At 45.2% G+C, this 23,192-nt stretch overlaps 2 protein-coding genes across 2 annotated transcripts; one reads left to right on the forward strand and one right to left on the reverse strand.

The window, feature by feature from the left end:
- The first annotated feature begins 267 nt into the window (after positions 1–267).
- Positions 268–20,449, forward strand: RNF10 (ring finger protein 10). The gene is made up of 17 exons (XM_005524434.3): positions 268–467; positions 5,931–6,133; positions 8,607–8,806; positions 9,811–9,901; positions 10,930–11,114; positions 11,192–11,328; positions 12,800–12,960; positions 13,292–13,420; positions 13,576–13,834; positions 14,061–14,194; positions 14,717–14,834; positions 15,157–15,258; positions 15,748–15,882; positions 16,708–16,805; positions 17,034–17,094; positions 17,246–17,404; positions 18,298–20,449. The coding sequence occupies exons 1-17, from the start codon at positions 308–310 to the stop codon at positions 18,372–18,374; spliced, it is 2,409 nt and encodes an 802-aa protein (XP_005524491.2). The 5' UTR covers positions 268–307; the 3' UTR covers positions 18,375–20,449.
- Positions 20,450–20,580: 131 nt separating this feature from the next.
- POP5 (POP5 ribonuclease P/MRP subunit) lies at positions 20,581–22,313 on the reverse strand. Its single transcript, XM_005524435.3, has 5 exons — positions 22,272–22,313; positions 22,057–22,199; positions 21,832–21,981; positions 21,245–21,328; positions 20,581–21,068 (listed from the first exon to the last, which is right to left on the reverse strand). Exons 1-5 carry the CDS (start codon positions 22,289–22,291, stop codon positions 20,965–20,967), a joined length of 501 nt encoding a protein of 166 aa, XP_005524492.1. The 5' UTR covers positions 22,292–22,313; the 3' UTR covers positions 20,581–20,964.
- Positions 22,314–23,192: the final 879 nt, after the last annotated feature.

Raw genomic sequence — 23,192 nt, forward strand, 5'->3', positions numbered from 1 at the left:
CGAGCAGCCGGTGGGTGCCGGGGTGGTGCCGACCCCTCGGGCGGCAGCAGCGCCGGGCCCCGCGGGGCTCCGTGAGCAGCTCTTCTCTCCCCCGCGCCCGGAGCCCCGCAGGCCCGGCCCGGCCTCCCGCGGCCTTCCCCGGTTCGAGCGGAGCAGCGAGAAGATGTCGCCATGAAGGAGGCCGAGTCCGCGCTGCGCCGCCCCCGCCGGTCGCCCCCGCGGGCCATGAGCCTGGGCCCCCGCCGGCTCCGCCAGCGCCCGTCGTGCCCCCCCGCCCAGGGCCGCCGCTCGCCCGGGGCGCCCGTTGATGCTGCAGAGCCCGCCCGGCGCGACCCCCGCAGCCCCCGCCATGGACAAGAGCAGCCCCTGCGGCTCCGGTGCGCCCGGATCCTCGGCCGGCAGCAAAGGGCAGCAGCCGCGCTCCGCCTCGGCCGGGCCCGCCGCGGGGGAGTCTAAGCCCAAAGGCGGTGAGAGCTGGGAGGGGGCTCCGCAGGGCCGGAGGGGTGAGCGGGGGGCTGCGGGGACACACGGCCTTGTGCCGCCCTTGGGTTTGTGGTGAAGCTGAACTTCGCCTTGGCGGGTTGTTTGTGTCTCAGCTGGGTTTAATAGGCGGCGTTTCAGGTCACTGCCTGTTTGTGGTTTCTTTTTCCATCCTCTTCCGGCTTTGCTCGCTGTTTGGTGAGCTGGGATTCCTACTCTCCTCTTTCTTTAAGGATTAGTGCTTTATCTTTATTAGTATCGGAGTAATCAGCTTGAGAGCTGTAGTAAGACCATGTATTTGTCAGTGCCTGTGAATAGAGCCCTTAACTTTATTTTGTACCTGTGTTATACCTCACTGAGGGGATCTGGTACCTGTACACAGCATTCCCCGTGCCCCGATTTCAGTGACCTGCTTTGGGGGAGCTCACAGTTAGCTGGCTGTTGTTTGCTCATCTGGCATTCAACCCAAAGTGTCACACCTGGAATTGCAAACAGCTAGTTCTGCTGACAGAGCAGTTTGGCAGAAGCCAATGTGGCTCCTGTCATCATTTCAAGGTAAGACCTAAGCCCTCTTAGCTCTCCAGACCTGTTCAGGGAGTGTTTTTTGCAACTTTTTGTTTTGTTTTTTTTTTCCCCTAACACCTAGAAATGGGGCAATAGTGATTGAAATCGGTGATTTTAGTCCTGGAAGTACATGGGAGAGTGTCAACAGGTTGCTACACCGCCATTGCTGTACTAATTTCCTTCCTCCTAGTGGTTTGTTTCAGCTGCATTACTTGAGGCCTCTGAGAAAGCAGCAGTGCACTCCAGAGGATTTTAACAAAATGAGTATCTTGGAGGTGTTTGTTGACTCCTTTTTGGACCTTCTAAGCATGGTCATGTCCTGGGTAACCAAGTATTACCTGCTCTTCACCTGTATTAACTGTCCTTCCACAGGACTGACAGAAGTGGGACGTGAGGTGACTCACCCACAGCTCCCCAGGTTGTGGTGTAACTCTTAACAATTGCAGTGAAATTTTAACTTCAAATTCAAACACTTGGAAGTCTTTTTAAGAAGAACTTTTTTTGTCCCTGTCTTGCCAAGAGAAGCTTCCTTACTCCAGCTTCTTCTGTAGTGGTGTGTTATGCTCTGTGGAGGATTGTTCACAGACTACAAACATCCTTCAGGAAGGGGTTAAAATGATTTGTGCTGGTATCCCTTTGTGTAGAAGACACAGTATCTGGACTGAGGAAGGATGTAAAAGGCCTGTTGTTCCAGCCCACAACAAAAATGTTAAGTGATTTTTGTGGAATGTCACCTTTCACAGCCTTGAAATAATGGCACTGATAGCACAGGAGCAGTGGGGAGAGGAAGCCTGATGACCATTCTTGTCTAGTCTAAAACTTTTAATCAAATAAAAGGCAAAACTTTTTAAGACCTCTTTTTTAAAATAAAACAGAGGAAAATTTTTGTTAGGGCATAATTCCACTTCAGTGATATTTGTTTCTGAGCTACAGTGGAGGGCAGACGGATGAGCTGCTTCCTTTACAGGGCATCAGAGACCTGGACAAATTAGAATCTCTTTTCATAGGAGTAGATGTTTATTTAGGAATATCTTAACTGCAGGGTACTGAAAACTGAAATGAAACTATTCCCTTTGTAAAATTAGGGCAAACAACTACACAGGATACAGCTGAATAAAACTGTGGCTGTGTTTTCATAGCTGTTGTGTGTAGAACACTGACATGTCACCATACAGAATCTTTTTCTTGAGTTACTTGTCACTGTCCTTGTAGCTGATGTGGTGCACACCTTTAAGGACAGATATAAGTTGTATTCTGGAAATCTTGTGTCTCCTCTGAAATGGAAGGTAATCTTATAGACCACAGACCTTCTTCAGATGTTCATTGGGTTAAATCTAGACTAGCAGTTGCCATTTGATGCTTTCTAAAGTTACCTGCTGTCACTGTTCAGCTGAGGAAATGAAGAAATGGATATTCCTGAATCCTCTTGGTAGCTTCTCTTTCTCTTGCAGCTGGAAACTGGCTAAATAGAGTACTGCATTCCCTCGTATTTGTGGAAGTTTGATTCCTCCTATCTTTCAAATTTGGCCTCAGAGACTAAATTAAACTAAAAGTTTCCAACAGAAAAGTTTTATGTTGTCTTAGTGTGCCAACAGGAATCACATCCAGTTAAAGTGGAATGAAGCAGCTAAGGTAAAATAGGCTTGTTGGGGTTTTCTGCAGTCCTCAGGAGCTGATGGACAATGTTGTCACAAACATTCCTGGGCCTTATCACACCCAGTGTGAGCCTGCTTGGCTGGGCTGCCAGAGCTCGGTCACCTCCTGCTCACTGGGATGTTTGCCTTGGCAGCAGCCTGGCCTCAGTGTGTTTGCATGAAACCACCCTGTGGCTTTGGTGTCAGCCTGGCCCCTTATGCAATGCTCCTGGCTTCAGCACAGCTCAGCAGAAAAGGGAAGAAAGGTGGAAGGAAACAGCAGTTCTCACCCCATTAGTAGACCAGTATTGCAGCTCAAGTAGTCACCTACAGCTTCTTCTAATGCTGTGAACTTCATCTCTCTCTAGATCTTTGGAGATAAAGGCCCTCTAGCAGCAGGAGAAACCACAAATCTCAGGGCTTGCTCCAGAATGCCAGAACAATTTTTTTGCTAGTGTTTTTAAATTATACAAAGAGTATTTTTTAGAAGTCTCTTGGAGTGTGAATGGGTAGATAAATCCACATAATCTGTATATATATAGGTTAGAGGCCATGAAAACAGAAAAAGGACTAACTGAGGATCTGAGAGAAAAGTAAGTACCTCACCAGCACTCTGGCTGTTGCTAACTCTTAATTTGCCAAGAAAAGAAGCAAAAAAGAAACTTCCAAATCCAAACTTACCCTGATTAAATCTGGGATCTCACAAGAGAGGATGACAGTGAGAATCTTCCACTTTTCTCTGTGCCTGAGTGCGGCCTGTCCTGCCCTGCTCTTCATGGGAGTGCTGGGATGGATGATAGAAAGCAGAGAGCTCCCTGATGTGTGGTATGCTGGAAAGGTTGGAAGGAACAGTGTTGCTTAGATTCAGGGTGGGGGAAAGTTGTTCCAATCCACAGATGCATTCTCCAGGCTCCTGGCTGTCTGCTGACCAATTTCATTATGGCTCTGATGGACCAGGCTTCTCCTGAGGTCAGTTATTCTTGTGGTGGGGGGGTGAAACTACTGATCTGTAAAATCAGGTTTGAAGCATTGTTGTAGGGTCCTTTTAAAAAAGGCACAAGAGGAGAGTTCTTTCTTATAAAATGAGAGTCACTGAAGTGACTCCCAAAGGCTCTAGGAAGTGCCTTAAAAGGACCTGTAGTATGACAGGAATGTGTGTAAACCATCTGACTGACAAAGTTGGCGGTGAGTAACTTGATTAAAACTTTAAGTGGTAGGAAATTCTTCTGTCAGCTCCAGGGGTGAGCTGTTCCTTGTTCTGGGGCCTTGTAAACACCCACTTTAGACAGATTGTTTTTGAGTTGTTTCTTTTTTGTTTCTCTGACATTTGAAGATGGCAGAGAAACTGCAAAGTGGTACAGACACAACAGGCATGTGCCCCTCCAGTGCATTTACCGAAATTACAGATTTAAGAGGGTGTTTGAACTCTAAACTGACAAGTTTTACTCCTGAGTAACTTAAGGAGTGATCCAAACCTCTTCAAAACTACTTAATTTTTTTTACTGGAGACTCTGAGGATTTGGTTATTCCTCCTTCCCTACAAACACTCTCAAAAAGGTCTGTCTAATCATTCAGCCAGACCTGGTCACACCCTTAGTACTTGGCAGTTTCTGGCGTGTTTTTTCCTGATAACACTCAAGCCATGTCTTTTTAGCCTGATGTGCATTAAAGCAGTGCCAGCTCTGCAGGCATGTGTTTGAGTTACACAGCTGTGGTTCTGACAGAGTTGGTTTAATTCTGAATTAAAGGATCAGCCTTTTGAATAGCAGAGTAAATTACCAGTTCTGATGGTGAAGTTTGTCTGCAATATGGGCCTGTCACATCGTGTGAAAGTAATGATAGTGCCCTGTTTTAGCTGTAGTTGCAGCCAAAGAAGTCTGGCAAGTGCAAGAAGCAGCAGACCAGCACAGAACCCGGTCCAGCCACTTTTATTACTTAATTTATTTTTAAGAAGTTGGATCCTCAGTAATATTATCAGTATATAATCAATTATTGTTGTATATACACACAGACCATCCTGTTCTCAGCTCACCTTTTCTGGGGGATGCAGGTGGAAGAAAAAACTTAAAAATGACAGCAGCAACAAAAAAAGATACTTTGTGTGGATGATGCTGTTCCAGCTGTTATAAATGCTTGGGTAGATGGGAAGTGGTTCTGGGAAAGGGAAAAACTGGAAGCATAGGCAATGAATCTGCCCATATGAGACTCTGATCCTGAATCACAGTGATGTGTTCTGCCTGACATGTAAAATTTATGTTAAGGGGTGGGGAGGAAGACTACAAAGTGGGAGAAGGGAAACTAATAGGCTTTTATAAAATGCAACTAGATACTGTGTGAGGTCTTGCTGTTTGTGTAATGTTTACTGAGTATCCAGAGTGACTTTGGGGCTGGCTGGTGTCCGTAGATATCTTCTGGGGCCTGAGGAGTTTTGTTTCTGAGCTTATCACCATACCTCTGCTACAAATAAAACTTGGGGCAGGTGGTGGTAGTGCCAGGTTAAGCACCCAGTCTGCAGTTTGTTGTGTCCTTGGGCAGCTCTGATCTTGTGTTAAGACTACTAGAAATACCTTTGTAGTATTGACTCTGTTCTAGCAGTTTTATTTACCAGCTGCTGAGGCACAGAAAACCCCTCTCAAGAGCTGGACTGTTTTTTCTGCTCTTTATTCCTGCAGTACTTGGTTTTGTGCTTCTCCACTGTGTCCTGTGTTAGGGTCAGTGGTGTGTTAAGTTTTTGGCAAGCAGTTCTTGTTGCATAGGTTGGTGGACATAGTACTGAGATCTTAGGGATGTGCCCTGCAGGGCCACAGTGTTTGGTTTGTGCTTCAAGATCAGTCAGCATTTTTTGGCCTGACGATATAAAAGTATTTTTTTAAACAGAATTAGATCTGCTGGGATCTTTTAAGTGTAGAGTGCAGAAGTGAGTGAAAACAGGCAATGGAAGCCTTCAAGAAAAGCACAGGCAGTGGTGTATTTATGAAGTGTATTTTATGTGTCATAAATATGATAAATTGTAACTTTTTTTATAAAGGTAGAGCACAGCAAATACATTCTTTTAAACTCTTTGACCAGCTCTTTGGATAATGACAGGAATGAAGTGGTTTGGGTTGCTGGGGGAATTTAATGTCCTGATAAACATTGCCCTTAAGATAGTGGCTGAAGTGAGCTCATCTCTGAGGTGAATTTCAGTGAGATGCAATACATGGAGCCAATTCTGAAGCTGCTGATCTGATTCTTCTTTTCTTTTCCTTTCAGATGGAAAGAATGCGAGTGGATCCAAACAGCGTTATAATCGTAAAAGAGAAACTTCATATTCAAAAAATGAGAACTTTTCCAGTCAGTCCCGTCGCTCCAATTCACAGAAAAGCAAAGCTTTTAACAAGATGCCCCCTCAAAGGGGAGGCAGTGGGGGAAGTGGCAAACCTTTTAGCTCTTCTAATGGTGGAAGACGAGATGAGGTGAGAAGTGTAATGCCATGGCTCCAAGACCTCCTTTCTCGGGATGAGAGGATCACCCTGACCTGCCTAGATAGGTCTGCTGTGTTCAGTTCCTGGGCTGGGAAAGGAGAGAGTAATTAGAGGTGCTAACATCGTTGAGATGCCAGAGGGAGTGTGAGTAGAGCAACTTGGCAGCTACAGAAGAGGAGTGCTCTTTGCTCTGCTCTAAGGAAAAAATGCCATCTGAGGAATGGGTGCCAAGACAGGCCATGTACACATCTCATGACACGGATCCTTTGTGAAAATAGTGACACGATTTCACTGCTCTGTTCCTGCTGGTCACACTATTTTTAGTACAGCCCAGGTGCCATTGGCTGCCTTGCCCACCTGGGCACACCTGGTTCATGTTCAGCTGCTGTTTACCAACACCCCCAGGCTCCTGATGGGCAACTTGCCAGCTGCTTTTTCCCAGGCCTGGAGCATTCCAAGGGGCTGTTGTGACCCAAGTGTAGGATGTGGCACTTGGCATTGTTGAACCTTACACTGTTGGCCTTGGCCCATCAGTCCAGCATGTCCAGATCCCTCTACAGAGCCTTTCTGTCCTCCAGCAAGTCTACATTCCCACCCACATTGGTGTCATCTGTGAACTTGTGTAGGGTGCCCTCAGACCTCTTGTCCAGATCATTGACAAAGACATTAAACAGGACTGGCCCAAACACTGAGCTCTGGGGAACCCCACTAGTGGGGGTCAGCTGGATGTCACCCCATGTCCCTCCACTCCCTGGGCCCAGCCATCCAGACAGGCTTTTTACTTGGAGTGGTGCACTTATCCAAGCCATGGGCAGCCAGTTTCTTCAGGAGAATGCTGTGAGAAATTGTGCCAAAGGCTTTTCTAAGGCCCAGGTAGACAACACCCACAGCTTTTCCCTCATGCACTGTGTCACCTTGTCATAGGAGGAGATCAGGTTAGTCATGCAGAACCTGCCTTTCATAAACCCATGTTGGCTGGGCCTGATCCCCTGGTTGTCCTGTACACTGTGATGCCTTGAGGGATGATCTCCATAACCTTGCCCATCATGAAGGTCAGATTGACAGGCCTGTAATTCCCCAGATCCTCCTTCCAGCCCCTGTGGGGGAGTGTCACATTTGTTGACTTGCAGTCTTCTGGGACCTCCCAGTTTGCCAGGACTGCTGGTAAATGATGGTCACTGCTGCCAGCTCCCTCAGTCCCTGTGGGTGGTTCCCATCCAGCCCCACAGAGCTGGGGGTGTCTGTGTGGCACAGCAGGTCACTGACTCTTTCTCTGGAGTATGGGGCTTCATTCTGCTCCTTGTCCCATCTTCCAGCTCAGGGGCTGGATACCTGGGCTTGCTACTAAAGGCTGAGGGAAAGAAGGCATTAAGTACCTCAGCCTTTTCCTCACCCTTTGCCACTGTGTTTCCTTCTGCATCCAGTAAAGCAAGGTTTTTTTTTTTTAAGCTCTCTTTATATCTGGTGTATTTATGGAAACATCTTTTTGTCGTTTACGGCAGTGGCCAGATTAAGTTCTAGTCAGGCTTTGGCCCTTCACTTCTTTCCCTGCATAACTTCTTGACATCTTTGTAGTTCAGCTGAGTTCCCATCCCTTCTTTATCAGGTCATAAATTCTTTTTTTTTCCTGAGTTCCATGTAAAACTCTATTGAGCCAGGCTGGTCTTCCCTTATTTTTGCCTAATTTTTCTGGCACAAGGGGACAGCATGTTCCTGTGTCTTTAAGATTTCTTGAGGAATGTCCAGTCTTTAGGGCTCTTTTGCCCTTCAGCACTGCCTCCTAAGGGACTCTGCCAGACAATCTTCTAAACAGGCCAAAGTTTGCCCTCTGAGGATTGATTATATCCAGGCACTTCAGGGGCACAAATTTACAGGTGATAGTGGTATTGTGAAAGTAATTGTATTTGCCCTACTGATATCAAGGTAAAACCAGACTGAGGCTTTTATGCTGATGTGTAGCTAAATACTGTAGAGTGTTTGTGAGCTTTAACTGACACTCTGGTTTTGCAGTTTTTTGATGGATGAGCAACACTTCTCACCTAGATCACTGGCTGAAAATTCACCTGCTGCCTCTGTTGAATTCTGATTTGTTGCTTTATTATATGAAAACTAACCCAAACAAGTACAGCCTGGGAAAACAGTAATCAGTCTTGTATTGCTATCTAAAAGAATATTGTCAGGATTCGAACAACTTATTCTTGACTATGTTTTGCCAGCTTTTACTTGTCTTTGTGTTCTTAACTCTCCTTTTGCTCAGTGTGGGGTAAGACCACTGAGTTCACTTTCAGGTTCTTGTGTGTTTCTAATGCTGCACTATTTGATTTGCAGAATAGGGATGGGAGAAGGTGAGTGAGTAGATGCTGCACATTCTGTGTGCTATCACTGCTGGGGCCTGGATGTCCACCTGTACTGATGCCTTTGCTGTAAACTCCAGCAATTTCTAACAAATACTGTTCTCTCTTAGGTAGCAGAGGCTCAACGGGCAGAGTTCAGCCCTGCCCAGTTCTCTGGTCCCAAGAAGATTAATCTGAACCACTTACTGAACTTCACCTTTGAACCCCGTGGCCAAGCAGGACATTTTGATGGGAATGGACATGGCAATTGGGGGAAAAGGAACAAGTGGGGACATAAACCGTTCAACAAGGAGCTCTTCCTGCAGGCCAAGTGAGTGGGAGATCCATGGGGCTCTTAGACTTCTGCAGAGACATGGAGCTGTAAGGGGTGACAATCCAGGGAATTGTATTTGGGCTTGACTAACTGTATTGTCTTTTCCAGGGTGAAATTACCCTTCTGTAGTGTTCTTAGTGGTAATGGCTGTATTTCAAAGGGGTGTTGTCTTCACCTATTTGCAAGATATCTGATGGAGTGAGTCCTTTAGATACAGCCAAAAATCTTCTGCTCAAGGTTTCAAACATGGCTTTGGGACATGACACTCCTATTTGGGAATATCTACATAGTTCTTATAGAAGATGGGTTTTTTTTCCCCAAAAGTTGGTTTGTTGAGATGGAAGGGATAGCAGTTGCTAGATGAAAGCTAATCTGCATTTTTGAATCCCAAAGGCAATTACTTATATGGGTCCTAGTTTTTAAAATGCTGATTATTTTGCAAGCCCCAAAAATGTAGTATAACCCAAATGATGATCAATATAGTAACGTAGCAACAAAATTCCTTTTTGACTGGAAATTTCCCCATAGTTTGAAGTGTGTTCAGGACATCCTATCTCTGATAATGTTAAAGATAAAAAGTATTTTCAGCATTGATGCTTCTGATTTCTCCATAATGTTTTGTGGCTTATTGTAGTGAAGTCTATTTGCAGGAGCCCCAGTAGTTGTAATTTTTGTGACAGTATTTTTCCCCTTGTGGATTCCCTGTTTTTTAATAGATCCCCATTACGGCTGAGTGTTTCTTACACGTTTCTGGAAAACCTGTCTGCCTGGCTCATTCTGTACTTACTGTGTGATGTTGTGTCCAACTGAAATTAGACACACCTGTATCCTGCAAATCTGGTTTTGAACTGAACTTTTGATTTCTTGTCGATAGAAGTTACTGACTGCATCCAGCAGTTTTCTGCTGGACAAAGAAGAAGCTCAGAGAATCCTATAGGATAGTTCTCAAAAAGTTTTTAGAAACAACTGAGTGGATCATCTGTCTCTTTGCCTTTCCCCAGCTGCCAGTTTGTTGTCTCTGAAGAACAGGACTACACAGTCCACTTTGCTGATCCAGATACCTTGGTCAACTGGGACTTTGTGGAGCAAGTGGTCAGTTGTGATGGGCTAGATTTTTTTTTTTCCTTCTTAAGAACCTCAACCTGTCTTTAACTACCTCTTTCCCTCTGTGATGTTACATAAAACTCAGCTGTTTTTGAGTTGAGGCCTTTTCTGTCACTCCCACAATACTGGGAAAGATCTGTCATGGAATATATTATGAAATACTTTCATGACAGGAAAAGAGAAGTGCTAAAATCTATTAGGAAAATTAGCAGCTTCTTCTTGCTTTCGCAGATGGGAGCTCATCAAAAATAGTATCTGACATTCTGTAGACAGAGTCCTTGTGATCGAGATATTAACAGAAAACTTGGGCATGAGTCCATGGAAGAGGACTACAGCGTAGAATTCTGAAGAATTATTCTGTGCATAGGTGGCCTATCTTGCCTAGCAACAAAATGGAAAATCTCTTGAGAATTGTGGTCAGAAGTTTTGGGTTGCCTTGAGCAAAAATTTGTATCTGCCAAGACAGTCTGGTGCAAGGTGTAGGTGGAGAGGAGGTAGGCTTACTGTTACCTGTCACTACAAGAGAGCTGAAAAAATCTAGGTGCTTGCTTGGCAGTTACTTCTCTGCCACACAGAGATGCTACCAGAGTATCTGATTAGACCTAGCATGTTCATGGGAGTGGGTAAGTTCAGTCTCACAGTTACACAGGGCTGCACAAGTCTGCTTGCAGGAGAGGCCACAGAGCTCGCTTGCCGTCTTCTCACTGTCTGAATTCACATGATGAAGATGCTGCTGACTCTTAGAGGTGATGAATCCGTGAGGGGAAACATGAGAAGACTCACTTTTTTATGTCATTAGAGTAGAAATAAGACACAAGATGGGTTGCTTAGAAGGTTATTCCATGTGCAGTCTGAAGGTGTTAGTTCTGAGTGCACAAATTTCTTGGTAAATAAACAGAGCCTAAAGAGCTGGAAGATAATATGTTAGAGTAGATCTTACAGGTGGCTTATTCTGGATCCCAGGAAGTGATTTCTGAGTCTGTAACTTGTGCTGTTCTTCTCATGTGCCATTTCAGCGAATCTGTAGCCACGAAGTGCCCTCTTGCCCCATATGTCTGTACCCACCAACCGCCGCCAAGATCACCCGCTGTGGACACATCTTCTGCTGGGCATGTATCCTTCACTATCTCTCCTTGAGTGAGAAGACCTGGAGCAAGTGTCCTATTTGTTATGGCTCTGTTCATAAGAAAGATCTCAAGAGGTGAGACAACGTTAATTAAATCACGCTTCTTTTTGAAATGTTATTTTTACACCGCTAACCTCCTCCGTACATTGCAGTGTTGTTGCTATGGAAACACGTCAATATGCAATTGGTGATACCATTACGATGCAACTTATGAGAAGAGAGAAAGGTGTTCTGGTAGCACTGCCCAAATCCCAGTGGATGAATGTGGTTCAGCCTGTTTACATCAGAGGTGAGTGTTTCTGAATCCTGGTGGTTGGAATCCTGTTCCTGACTGTGACCAGGATTTGTGTAGATTTTCTGTCATCATTTCTGTAGATGACAGCATGGCAATGCCATGCTGTGATCTTAAGCTTAGAAAAAGCGTAATGACCACATATTAACAGTAAACTTTGTACTCACACTGTTTTTCTATAAAGGCTTTAACTTGTGTGCTGTGTCCCTTCAAGTGACTGAACTGCAGACTCCTGCCTTCACAGTCGCTGCTTTTAGTTTGATGTGTCCTCTGTATCCTGCAGTCATCGGTGTGACTTTTACTGCTTTTCTTGGCTCTTCAATGTCCCTAACTTTTTTCATCCTGACTCATTATACAGCTTCACAAAAATAACTGTCTCTGTGTCTAAACTATTTCAAGGCTGTAATCTTCAACAAGGTTTTCATCATCCTCACTTATCAACTGAAATCAGTGAATGCTATGGGGAAATAATCAAAATTATTGCAAACCTATTCCAAACATCTGTTGCCTGACATCTTCAGTTTTCTCCAGTCAAGAGTGTGACTAACTCATCATCATCTTATCTGTTAGTATTGCAAAAATTTTGTGACTAAAGAAATAATTTTACTGAACATTGCTGCTTTGTGGGCTGTCTTGGCTCACTTCATCTTGCAGTCACATTTAGGAAAGGCTGCATGCATTTAAACTCTCTGGAAAAAGTCAAATCTTGTAATGTGTAATGGATATCCAGCATGCAGGCTGTGGTCTTACATGTTTCTCAGTATTTGAAACTAGGGGACTTTTTAAGTCCTTGCATAAAACAAACGAAAGAACAAACGTAGGATTTGAGAACACTATAATTCACCATTAGGAAATTCAGCATTAGCTTGGTGTCTGTAGACACAAGGTTGGACTCTTGGGGAGCAGTGAATACAGGGACTGTGTTAATATGGGATGCAGTGGTCACCTTTTGCTAAACTGCCATTCTTTAGCTTACTGTTTCTGCTGTGCTTCTTGTAAAAACCTCATAATCATGTTTTGTATGGATTTTTAATGTATATGGGCTTATGAACTAGTTTGAGCCAAACCAGGGTGGCTTTGCAGAAATTTCCAACAGCACTATTTCTGAGGAAAGAGAAAGAGGCTGCAGACTGCATTGTTTCAGGAAGCTTTGACGCCCTCAAGGCTTCTCAAAGGTGATGCTCCTACACTGTAGAAGTTTAGGTTTGATTTTTACTGATGTGTAGCAAGTCAGTGGTGAAGTGGCAGATGAACTGCTGTGTGGGGTGATAGATGTCAGAGCAGCTATGTGACACCAGCTTGTGATACAATGGTATTTGTGGAGTCTGTATCAAACTCTTGCTGAGTGTTGTCTGCCCTGGGGGATTAACTCACAAAAATGAGCTGTAACAAAACTTCAGAAGAAGCAGCAGTCCAAACTGGTGGCTCTGTGTGCAGATATTAATGTTTTGGTGCTCTTTCTGTGCAGATGACCAGCACAGTCAGTATTCAAAGCTGCTTCTGGCATCCAGGGAGCAGGTCTTGCAGCTTGTGATCCTGGAGGAGAAAGCAGCGTTACTGAAACAGTATGAGGAAGAAAAGCACACCCCTGAAGCCTGTTTCATTGAGGCAGCTATCCAGGAGCTGAAGGTAACAACCTCTTGGGAGGCTTTTAGCAGCTTTATTTTCAAGAGTATGCTGAGTGCTGAGCATCCTTGTTCTTCTGCGTGGATGGTGTGTGATTGTGTGGATGGTGTGATGGTCTTTAGCAAGTTGCTGGTGTTTGCTGCTGGAGTAGCAACCCTGGAGGAGACTGTAGCCTTTGGGCCCCAGGTATCCAAGGTGGTTCATCACAGCAGAATGGTTTTTATGGGATGGTATTCCAGTAAAGGAATGCCAGGGCAAGGCTAAAAATAACTATGGGGGTGGTCTCTTGGCGTAAATGGCAAATTGAAACTTGATTCCTTTGGATGATCTGCAGGAACGAGAAACAGCACTCTCTGCTGACCAGGATAAAAACAATGGCATTGCTGGAATCAGTGCAGCTGTGGAAGAATTGGTCCTAGAAAGCTCTAAAGCTGTGGAGCCTGCTGTTTCCCAAGAGAAAAAGGTGTGTGACAAATCTGCTCTGGCAGATCCTGCTAACACTTAATTCTGCCACTTCACACTGCAGTGTGCAGTGAACTCGTGCCAAAGATTTTTGCAGAGATGATAATCTTTGAAGTAGGTGGCGTGGTTCTAATTCTATCCTCTCTGCTATGGTAGTGTGATATGGAATATCTCTCTGCATTCGATGAGGAGCTTGTGGAGCCTTGCTCTGACCTGGCAAGTTCCTTTTTGCCTCCTGTGGAAGTGGAAGAGGCAGTGCCGGATGAGGAGGAAGTACCTGAGGTGGACGCTGTAGGAGAACCTGTTATGAACACTGTAGAGGAACCAAATACAGCTGAAACAAGCTGCCAAGAATCTAAAGATACAGTTAGCAGTGGACATCTTGGCAACTCTCCTTTTTACTATTTCTATCAAGGTCAGTGCAATGAAATCCTGGAATCATACGGGCAGAGATGCCTCCTTTGGGACCCTCCTTGGGGAAGGTGTTTGTCAGTTCATTAGATCCAGCTAACCCCTGCAAGCTAAGAGTCCCAGAGGAGCTCAGAAAGGAGCTTTAATTTTATTAGTGGAGGTTGTCCTGAGGTGAGGAGAAGGGTACTGAAAATGAACAGGCAAAGGAGTGATGATGTCTTGCCTTTCAGCGGAGGATGGGCAGTGCATGTACCTTCACCCTGTGAACGTTCGATGCCTTGTGCGTGAATATGGCAGCTTGGAGAAGAGTCCAGAGAAGATAACTGCAGCTGTAGTGGAGATAACTGGCTACTCCATGACAGAGGTAGCTATTTTATCTTCTTGTTAATTCTTGTTTTTTAGCAGGTTGGTCATTGTAGACTAGACTTGATTCTCTTCAGTAGTAAGAAATAATAAGTATGAATGGGTGTAGGGATGCCAGTCTGTGAAGGGCATCTGTGGTGGGCCTTATGTTGCTTTTGATAAGTAGGCTACAGTATAGTTTTTTTCTCCTAGATGGTCCAGTACAAAAATAATTGTGCTGCAAGTCTGGTATTGCAGAACTTTTTTCCAGTGATGTGAGTGAAAAGGGAGGAATAAGACAAAAATCAGTAAACGAGCTGGAGTAACTGCGTTCAAGTCTGATTGTCATGTAGCTGGTGGAGATCTTGGAACATTAGATTCTGACTCAGGGCATCAGTCATGTGTTTATAGTTTTTAAAGTAACTATTGTGTCACTGGTGCTATTTATTTCCATTTGATTTGATGAATGTTGTGCATTCTGTTTCCATTCATCACCATGGCTGCCTCTAGTCCTTGTGGTGACATATCACTCTCTCTTTATCAGGATATAAGACAGCGTCATCGCTACCTCTGTCACTTGCCCCTCACCTGTGAGTTCAGCATTTGTGAACTGGCTCTGAAGCCACCTGTCATCTCTAAGGAGACTTTAGAGTTGTTCTCAGGTATGTACTACCTTCCTAGTAGTTTCAGCCAGGAAGGGGAAGTTGTTCTTATCCCTTTAATGGTAGAAAAAAGAACATACATTGGAGCTTTACTTCTCTTGCACCAACTGTCTGATGACTGCTAGACAGAGCAGCCCCAACTCTGTTTCATGGACAACAATTACAAAAAGAATAAAAAATCCGAACTGCTTGGAAGAGCATATGTTGTTTGTAAGCATATTTTGTTACTAATGTGTTATAAGGTTCTTCTGAGAGCTGGATGAAAGCTTTCCAGAGTATTGGTGTGGGTTTTTTGATATCCAGCATTGTGCGTTGCTCCTAGATGACCTTGAAAAGAGGAAACGTCTACGGCAGAAGAAAGCTCGCGATGAACGACGGCGCGAACGCAGGATTGAGATAGAAGAAAACAAGAAACAGGGCAAATGTAAGTCATGATGGCACATAACTGGTGGATTTTCAGTCATACTTGCTTGCTGAGCTGATTTCTTGAGCTATAGGATGAACTCTAAGGCCTGTAGTTTGTTGTTTGTACTTAGAACAAGATTACGAAGTATTAGAAACAATGTCTGTATAATGAAAAGCATAAGCTGTTTTAGCCAGGATGGTAAGTGATGTTATGCAATTGCTGCATACTTGTGCATTTTGGGAGAGATGGAGGCCATTCAAGGGCACAGCTGTCTATCTCCATGGTGTACATAGCTCTCTGTTTTTATAGTAATCACGATGTAAAGTGAAAAGTGAAGATGGCAAAAAAGGCCTAGAAACTGCTTCCATCCAGCAGCAGGGCTTGTACTGGTCTCCAAATAGAGGGTGGAAAGAAATGAGTTGGCACCTCCTAGACTGCCTAAATGACTTGCATATTGACAGTCCTCCCCCACATTGTGTAGTGCTTTAATTTAAAATCTCTTTCTAGATCCAGAGGTCCATATTGCTCTAGAGAATCTGCAGCAGTTCCCTGCTTTTACCTCGTGCCCTGGAGAAACTGCCAGCACTGATCATCAGGGCTTCTGTCAGTCTCCTCTTGGCAGAAGCCCTGTGTCTCAGACAGGTGAGCATCTGGAAAAACACATCACATCTAGCTCTTGATCATTCTTTTGGGATCTATTGCTCAGGTTGTCATACTAAACTTTCGCAATACTGATCAAAGACAGCTTCTTTTCAGAGAAGCTCTGGCTGCTCAATCCCTGAAAGTGTTCAAGGCTAAGTTGGATGGGGCTTGGAGCAACCTGGTGTAGTGAAAGGTGTGCCTGCCCATGGCAGGGGAGTAGATTGAGATGGTCTTCAAGTCCCTTCCCAAACCATTCTGTGATTCTCTGATTCTTTCCTAGACTGCCTATGAGATAATACACAAAGGGCAGACATGGTTAAGAAACATTCTGTTCCTTTGTCTGCTTTTTACTGCCTCTGCCTTGAGAATGTGAGATCTTCACTGTAGTTACCCCATATTTTACATGTGGCAGAGGAAAGGAAACAATTGCTCCAAAAAGAGAAGAAAATTGTGTTTGCCAGGAAAACACCACTGGCATTTTTTCTTTCTTTCATCTCTATCTTCTCCAACACATTATTCTAAAATAAACCAAACAAAAAGACATTCCCCATCCCCCTAGCAGCTTCCCAAAATAAGTAAACAAAACCTCTCATTCAAACAAAAAAGAAAAAAGAAAACCACAAGGAAATTTAAATTTCCCTTAAATAAAAGGATTGAGGAAATTTGAGAGATCCAGCTGTGTGACTGATGGACAGAACCAATGAGATCAAAATGGTTAATTATGTAGGATAATAAAACTTTATTTCTGTTATGTTGTGATAAGCAGCATAATGACTGCCTTGGCCAAATGCAACTGGCTTTAATTCTCAGTTCCTTTCTCTGTAGAGTCTATTCCAACTCCGCTGTCACCTGCTGCCAGCCAGGTCAGCCCATTGCTCTGTGGAAGCTTGGAAGAAGAGTCTCCCTTCCCTTCCTTTGCCCAGGTAAACCATGTAGCAGAGTGAATCTTGTCAGAATTATTTGTGTCATAGTTGGGGATTAGGCTGAAACTACAATTGCTTCCCTTACAAAAACAATGTGGGATAAATCTTAGGGAGACATCATAAGGTTTGAGTGCTTGAAGGGGTTTCTAGATTTTCTTGCCACTTAGGGGGTCTGCAGGATTGTTCAAGTATGTGGAATTTAATCATATCCTACAACTTTTTTGACAGATGTTGAGAGTTGGAAAGGCAAAACCAGAAACGTGGCCTAAACCTGCTCCAAAGACAAGAGGTAAGAAAATTTGGTATTAGTACTTCAGTTTCTTTACCATGCATCTAAATGTGAGAAATCTTGTAGCTTCAAGAGAAGGATCTGGAGTGTGGAGGGGCATTTGTGTGGTGAAAGTTTTATACAGTCTTGTGCACGTCCTTCCCTCTTTCAGATGAGAACACTCTGGCACTCCCTGTGCCCGGAGATAGTGATGGAGAAAGTGACAGCTCTGACCGGATTCCTGTGCCCAGCTTCCAGAATTCCTTCAGCCAAGCTATTGAGGCAGCCCTCCTGAAACTGGACAAACCGTCCACAGCTGATCATTTATCAGGTAAAAGGCAGGGGGAAAGGCAGGAAAAAATTCTGAAGTGAAAAAAATGGAGTATTTCCCCTTCTTTCTCTGGGACAAGTGAAAACAGCAATTTTGGGGACCAAAAATTGGCCAGAGAACAGTTCTGAAAATTGTCAGGTTGTGGTTTCTGAACAGCTTGGCTGGGGCTTCTGTCAGCTTGAAGCAGCCTTTTAGCGGGAGCTGAGATCTCCAACTAGCAAAGAATCCTGTTAGGACAGAGATGGCTTTTGACAATTGTGTTGGCCATGTCTCTACTGGAACCTAAATTAAAGCTTTATCTTAAGGAAGTTTGGGTTATAGATTTCTAAACTAAAAATACCTGAGCTGCTGAACTACCACTTCAGTTTGACCAAAATGTCAAGGTAACTGCTAGCTGAAATTTCAAGTTAGGAAACGTGAAACTAACTGAGGTGAAATTTAACCTGGTGCTGGTTGGTGAAACTTATTTTTACTGCTCAGTTCTGATGTTTAGCTTTGGCTTCTGTTTGGAGACTGCACTGGATGATGGAGAGAGCTGGATGGGAGGGCTTGGGAGTTTCAGTGGAGTGTCTGCTCCAGTTGTATTTTTGGACATATATGAAAGTGATACTTGTAAGAAAGGCAGACTACTGGATGCTCCAGTCCTAGGATCTGCTGTTGCAACAGCAACTTTACAATCATTTAGGCATGTTTATAATTGTATTTCAGGTGTGATGGAGTCTCCCTTAGTTCATCTGTAGTAAGTTTTTGTTAAACTACCTGGTTTTCAGTGAATTGATAGGAAATGTTGTGGATCTGTAGAAGCCACTTAAGCCAGGGAAGACCATTTATCATTTGTGTGTGATGTTCCTGTTCCATGACAAGAATGACAGTATCATTTTAATTCTTCACAGAGGAAAAGGGAGGCAAGAAAAGAAAGAAACAGAAGCAGAAGCTATTGTTCAGCACCTCTGTTGTTCACACAAAGTGATTCTGCTTTCAAGAGAAGTTTCCTCTCCTGGTTTTCTTTTAATTTTGCTTTGTTTTGCTGCTATAGTTTAAGTATTTAAATTTGAACAGCCTAAACTTGTGTTTCCAGGACTTCTAGGGGCTTCAGGAGGAAACCATGACAGTGTATGTTGAAGTAACATGTTTTGATTCCAACTGCTTAATGATTTCATACTGAAACAGAGTTTTGGAAGTAACAACCCAGAGACAAAGCTGCCAAAAGCTGAGTCAGTCCTTTGGGTGTGATAAGCAGTGTGAAAGTCCTTACAGCTGTGTGGCACTGCCAAAGTACTGCAGTTACCCAAGAGAAAAAGGCAGAGAGCTTTTATTTTCCTGTAATTATTCATGGGCAGAAGTCTATTTGACTGACAGCGGTGCTGTTGCAGTGAAGCTGTCAAACTGCTCTCTTGAGAAACTGGTTTTGGCTGCACTGGAAACAGGCAAAAGAGCTTACTGGCTTTAGAGTGTTAGCTGCTATATCTGTTCTTTTTCTGAAGAGCAAGAATTCCTCCTGTTCTCCTGGCTTGGAAAGATACAAAGCTGAGGTGAGTGTAAAGCAGAACTTGGCTACTTGGTTTTAAAGTGGCTTGATGATTTGTGTATTTCAAAATGGCACTAGTGGTAGAAGGAACCTCCTGACTTCTCTCAGTTGTTCAGGTCTGTTTTAATGTGGGTGAGTGAGGCTGCTACTTTTTAGGGGTTTTTTGCCACCCATGGGCTACACATTCTTTTTAACCTGATCATCTAGAATAAACACTCCCCTCTAGGGCTTCTGGTAACCATCTGAATGATGGTTTGACACTGGCTGCTCTTGAGCTGGAAGAACATCTGGTAGCTGAAGTCTGTAGATAACCTTTACATCCTAGCAAGAAACTGGGGTTTTCTTGTACTGAGATAAGGGCCTGTGTCTGCTTGGTTCTGGGATTTAAGTTGATCTGTGCTACAAACATGTTTCTCCTGGATCCCTCCCTGCTCTTTTCTTTGAGTGGTCACATTCTGCACTGCTTGTGGTTTGATTTGAGCTAATGAGTTAAGTGGCGTGGATTTTGTTGAATAAAATGAATTTTAGGTGTAACGTACCAGTCAAGGCCAACTGTTGCAATAAATCATACGCACACGCACTTACAGTACTGCATCCTTCCTCAGCAAAGTACCACTGAACTTAGGGAGGGAGACTGACAGTATCTTCTGTTGTCTTCAGCCCCAGTGGCGCAGGCTTCACTGTGCTCTGTCCCTCTAACACTGATCTGAGTGAGGAGGAAGTGTGTGTCTGAGGCACTTGGAGTTAGGTATTCCAACACCACTGGCAGTCAGTGCTTGTGTCCCTGTTTAAAAATCTGATGTCAGTACATGGTTGCTTGATTTCAGAGCAACAGGCTCCACATGTGTGCCTCATGGGAAGCTGGTACCAAAGAGTCCATCACATGTGGCTGTAAACCAGAAAGGAGAAGGGGGGAGGTAAAGAATACTTCCAACTGCTACAGGAGGATAGAGGAAACACCTGCAGAACATTCTTTGAAAGCAGTTTGACTTCACGCTTGGTCACAACTAACCCTACTCAATGGAAGACAGTACAGCTTGTCAGGGACTGCAAAGAAACTATGACAAGATGCTTGAAAGTGGTGACATGTCTTGCTGTCAATACTTTAAATGCATATGGGAAAACAATTGGTGAGGACAGAGAAAGCAACTAAGAGATTCAAATATACAGTGAACTGTGTTTACAGCAAGTCATTTTAAGCTATGGAACAGGAGTAACTACTTTAAGTGTCTAACCAGTATCTGTTGTGTTCTGTTATCTCTGGACATTTATAGTCAAATTTTCTTTGCATTGGGAAGAGAGAATAGTTGGAGCTGGTGTAACTCACCTCCACATGTCACAGGCATTAGGATAAGGGAAGTGGATGTGGGCTAGGCAGGCTGTCCCTGCTGCAGGGGCAGTCCCCACAGGGACAGCATCTTCAATTGTATCTTGTTTTCCTATGGATTCGAGATAATACCAGCAATGCTACTTTCCTGTAACTGATTGGTGTAAACTTAATAAATATCTAAGCAGTACTTGTACCTATGAGTTTTATAATGGGGGGAGGGGGGGAATGGAGTTGAGCCTTGCAGCTCTGCCATACATTCCATGTACTCTCTGCTCCTGTGTACACAACTGGTGCTTTTCTCACTCAAAACAGTGGATAGCCACAGGGCTAACAGTGCACTTAAAGATAAGGTAAAAAGCAGCTGTTAATGCTTTTTGTATGCTGAAGGAGAATAACTACATTCCTTGTCTGTGCCAACTGCCTAAAGCTCCCTTCTACCTCAGCATGAAGAACACATTGAGCTGCTACACTCCTCAGGAGTGGTTTTGACTCCTGAAGTGAAATAGGCAAGTCACCTACTTAAGTGAAATAATGTTTTATTTTAAAAAAAATTGTTTAAGAACATCTGAAATGGGGAATGAAGTCTAAATATGAACAAATGCTTCTCCTAGCCCCTGCACTGCTTAACACTGAAGATAACCATCTTTAATCATGTCTTGATTAAACGAGTATGGAATGGAGGTGAACAGTAACAAGTGACATTCAGTCTGTCTCTGTGCCATCATCTTCCTCCTCATCTCCACTTTGAGACTGCTCTTCTGTAAGGGAACAGCTCAACAAGGACTTCTGTATACATTGTCTTTCTTCTGCAATAAAGAGAGCAATAGAGGGTTATTACTTGATCTCTTCACATACACTGGACTATCTTCCACTTCTAAAGACAAACATTTCTCAGGCCAAGAATTCAGAAGTAGCCCAGCATATCCTACAACACCCCTAGGAATTAAGGCTATGTTTTAGGAAAGTGGCTGGAGAAACTCACCTTCATTTGTACAGTTTTGCAACAACCTCAGCAGCTGTGTTCTGTTATACTGAATCAGAAATTTCTGACATGTTCTTATGGTACCTGCAGAAGTCACAAGAACAGCATGTAACAATCTACACAGCAAATGTTTCAAAGCTGCTGCTGTATTTCCTGAAGAGCATTGTCTGAAGTGACAAATGCCTCAGTAAACAAGGTTATTAATGCAAATGCTACAAAGGGGGCTGTAGACTGCATTTCTGCACTGAAGTGGTGGAGTAATGATTTCTAACCTGCAGTGCCTGTTAGTTCCCCTGGGTGTTAATTTTCACAATACAGAAGATACTATACTTTGAAAAGATATTTTAAAATAATGTAACATTGTATTTGCTGCTTTGGTTTTGTGATAAATGTAATGAAGCTTCAAGCAAAATTAACGAGGGTTTCAAAAAAGAACTTCTGGTGCCTGTTTCTTATTTAGATCTGCTGAAAGCAATTGCTGTTAGTAACACACAAGGAATGTCTGTCGCACGCAGAGCAGCACCACGGGGTCGTGGCAGGCAGGATTTAAAGCTCCGTCTTCCCCCCAGGCCCGGGGGGCTCCTGACCTCCGACGTGCAGGGTGTTGAGGAAGCAGGGGTAGCGCTGGGCGCGGCTCTCCAGGTAGCGCACGAAGGGCAGCGCGGAGCAGAGCAGCCGGTACGAGTCCTTGCGGCACCGCAGCAGCACCGTCCCGGTGTAGGCGTTCAGGTACTTCACTGCGGGGGACACACGCACAGGTGAGCGGACGCGGAGGGACCCCGCACCCCCGGGGCCGCCCGTCTCGCCCGCACCTGTGAAGGAGATGGAGCAGCACGCCAGGCCGTAGTCCCCGTGCACCCGTGCGATGGCGTCTCTGACGGCGAGGCCCAGCGCGCGGTCCTCGATGCACTGCCGGCACCGCGGGTCCTCCGAGACCACCTCGCAGAGCACGTATCTGCGGAACAGAGCGGCGTGAGCGGCGCGGGACCGGCCCGGGCACCGCAGCGGCGCCTCCCGCCCCCCTCACCTGTTCTTGAACCGCACCATGGCGGCGGCGGCGGCGCGCGGCACGGACCGGACGGACGGCGCGCCCGGCCAATGGGAGAGGCGCCTCCGCCGCTGTAGCCAATGGGCGGCGGGCGGGGGTGGGGACAAGGGACGCCGGGGCCACGCCCCCCTGCATGGGCTGCGCGTGCGCGGTGCTGCGCGAGCCGCCGGCCGGTCTCGGAGTCAGAATCGCTGACCTGAGGTCATCGTGCCCATCCTGTGACCAGTCACAACCATGTTAGCCAGACCACGTCCGGCCTTTCCTTAAACTCCTTCAGGGACGGTGACTCCATCACCCTGGCTAGCCCATTCCAATGTCTGATCAGCCTTTTTGAGAAGAAATTCATCCTCGTGACCAACTTAAACTTCCCTTGGCACAGCTTAACACTATCCTCTTGTCCTGTCGCTTGTTGCCTGGGAGAAAGCCTCATTCCCACCTAACTCCAGTTCCCTTTCAGGTACTTGTAGAGAGCGATAAGGTCCCTCCTGAGCTTTCTCCAGGCTAAACACCCCAAACTCCCTCAGCCGCTCTTCACAAGGACATACTCTCCAGACCCTTTCCCAGCTCAGCTGCCCTCCTCTGGACTCACTGCATTGTTAGTGGAGGATATCCTGGCACGTTCTGGTTGGGATATATTACACCCCAATATCCTTCCTGAATCGGGGTCCCAGAACTGGACACAGCACTTGAGGCGCGGCTTCAGCAGTGCCGAGTCCAGGGGGACGATGGCTCCCTGGCCCCGCTGCCCGCACCATTCCCGGCTCCCACTGTCCCTCTTGCCGCCCGCTCCTCTCCGGGTCCCTCACGCCGCCCCCGCCGCCTGCTCCCGCCCTCCGCCAGGGGGCGCGCGCGGGCCGGCGTGAGGGGGCGGCTGAGGGGGAGGCGGGAGCGCGGGGTCTG

The sequence above is a fragment of the Pseudopodoces humilis genome, chromosome 20 (genome assembly GCF_049639895.1).
Source record: "Pseudopodoces humilis isolate 2021_Gansu_Grassland_sample_001 chromosome 20, ASM4963989v1, whole genome shotgun sequence".
Lineage (NCBI taxonomy): Eukaryota > Metazoa > Chordata > Aves > Passeriformes > Paridae > Pseudopodoces > Pseudopodoces humilis.

What these genes read in the sequence shown, in the direction of transcription:
- RNF10 (XM_005524434.3), top strand. Translation starts at nt 308, where the DNA reads ATGCTGCAGAGCCCGCCCGGCGCGACCCCCGCAGCCCCCGCCATGGAC. An exon ending in CTGTTTCCCAAGAGAAAAAG is followed by an intron (nt 13,421 to 13,575) that starts GTGTGTGACAAA and finishes CTGCTATGGTAG; the next exon opens with TGTGATATGGAATATCTCTC. An exon ending in CCTTCCCTTCCTTTGCCCAG is followed by an intron (nt 16,806 to 17,033) that starts GTAAACCATGTA and finishes CTTTTTTGACAG; the next exon opens with ATGTTGAGAGTTGGAAAGGC.
- POP5 (XM_005524435.3), bottom strand. Translation starts at nt 22,291, where the DNA reads ATGGTGCGGTTCAAGAACAG. An exon ending in ATGGTGCGGTTCAAGAACAG is followed by an intron (nt 22,200 to 22,271) that starts GTGAGGGGGGCG and finishes TCTGTTCCGCAG; the next exon opens with ATACGTGCTCTGCGAGGTGG. An exon ending in GCAAAACTGTACAAATGAAG is followed by an intron (nt 21,069 to 21,244) that starts GTGAGTTTCTCC and finishes TCTTTATTGCAG; the next exon opens with AAGAAAGACAATGTATACAG.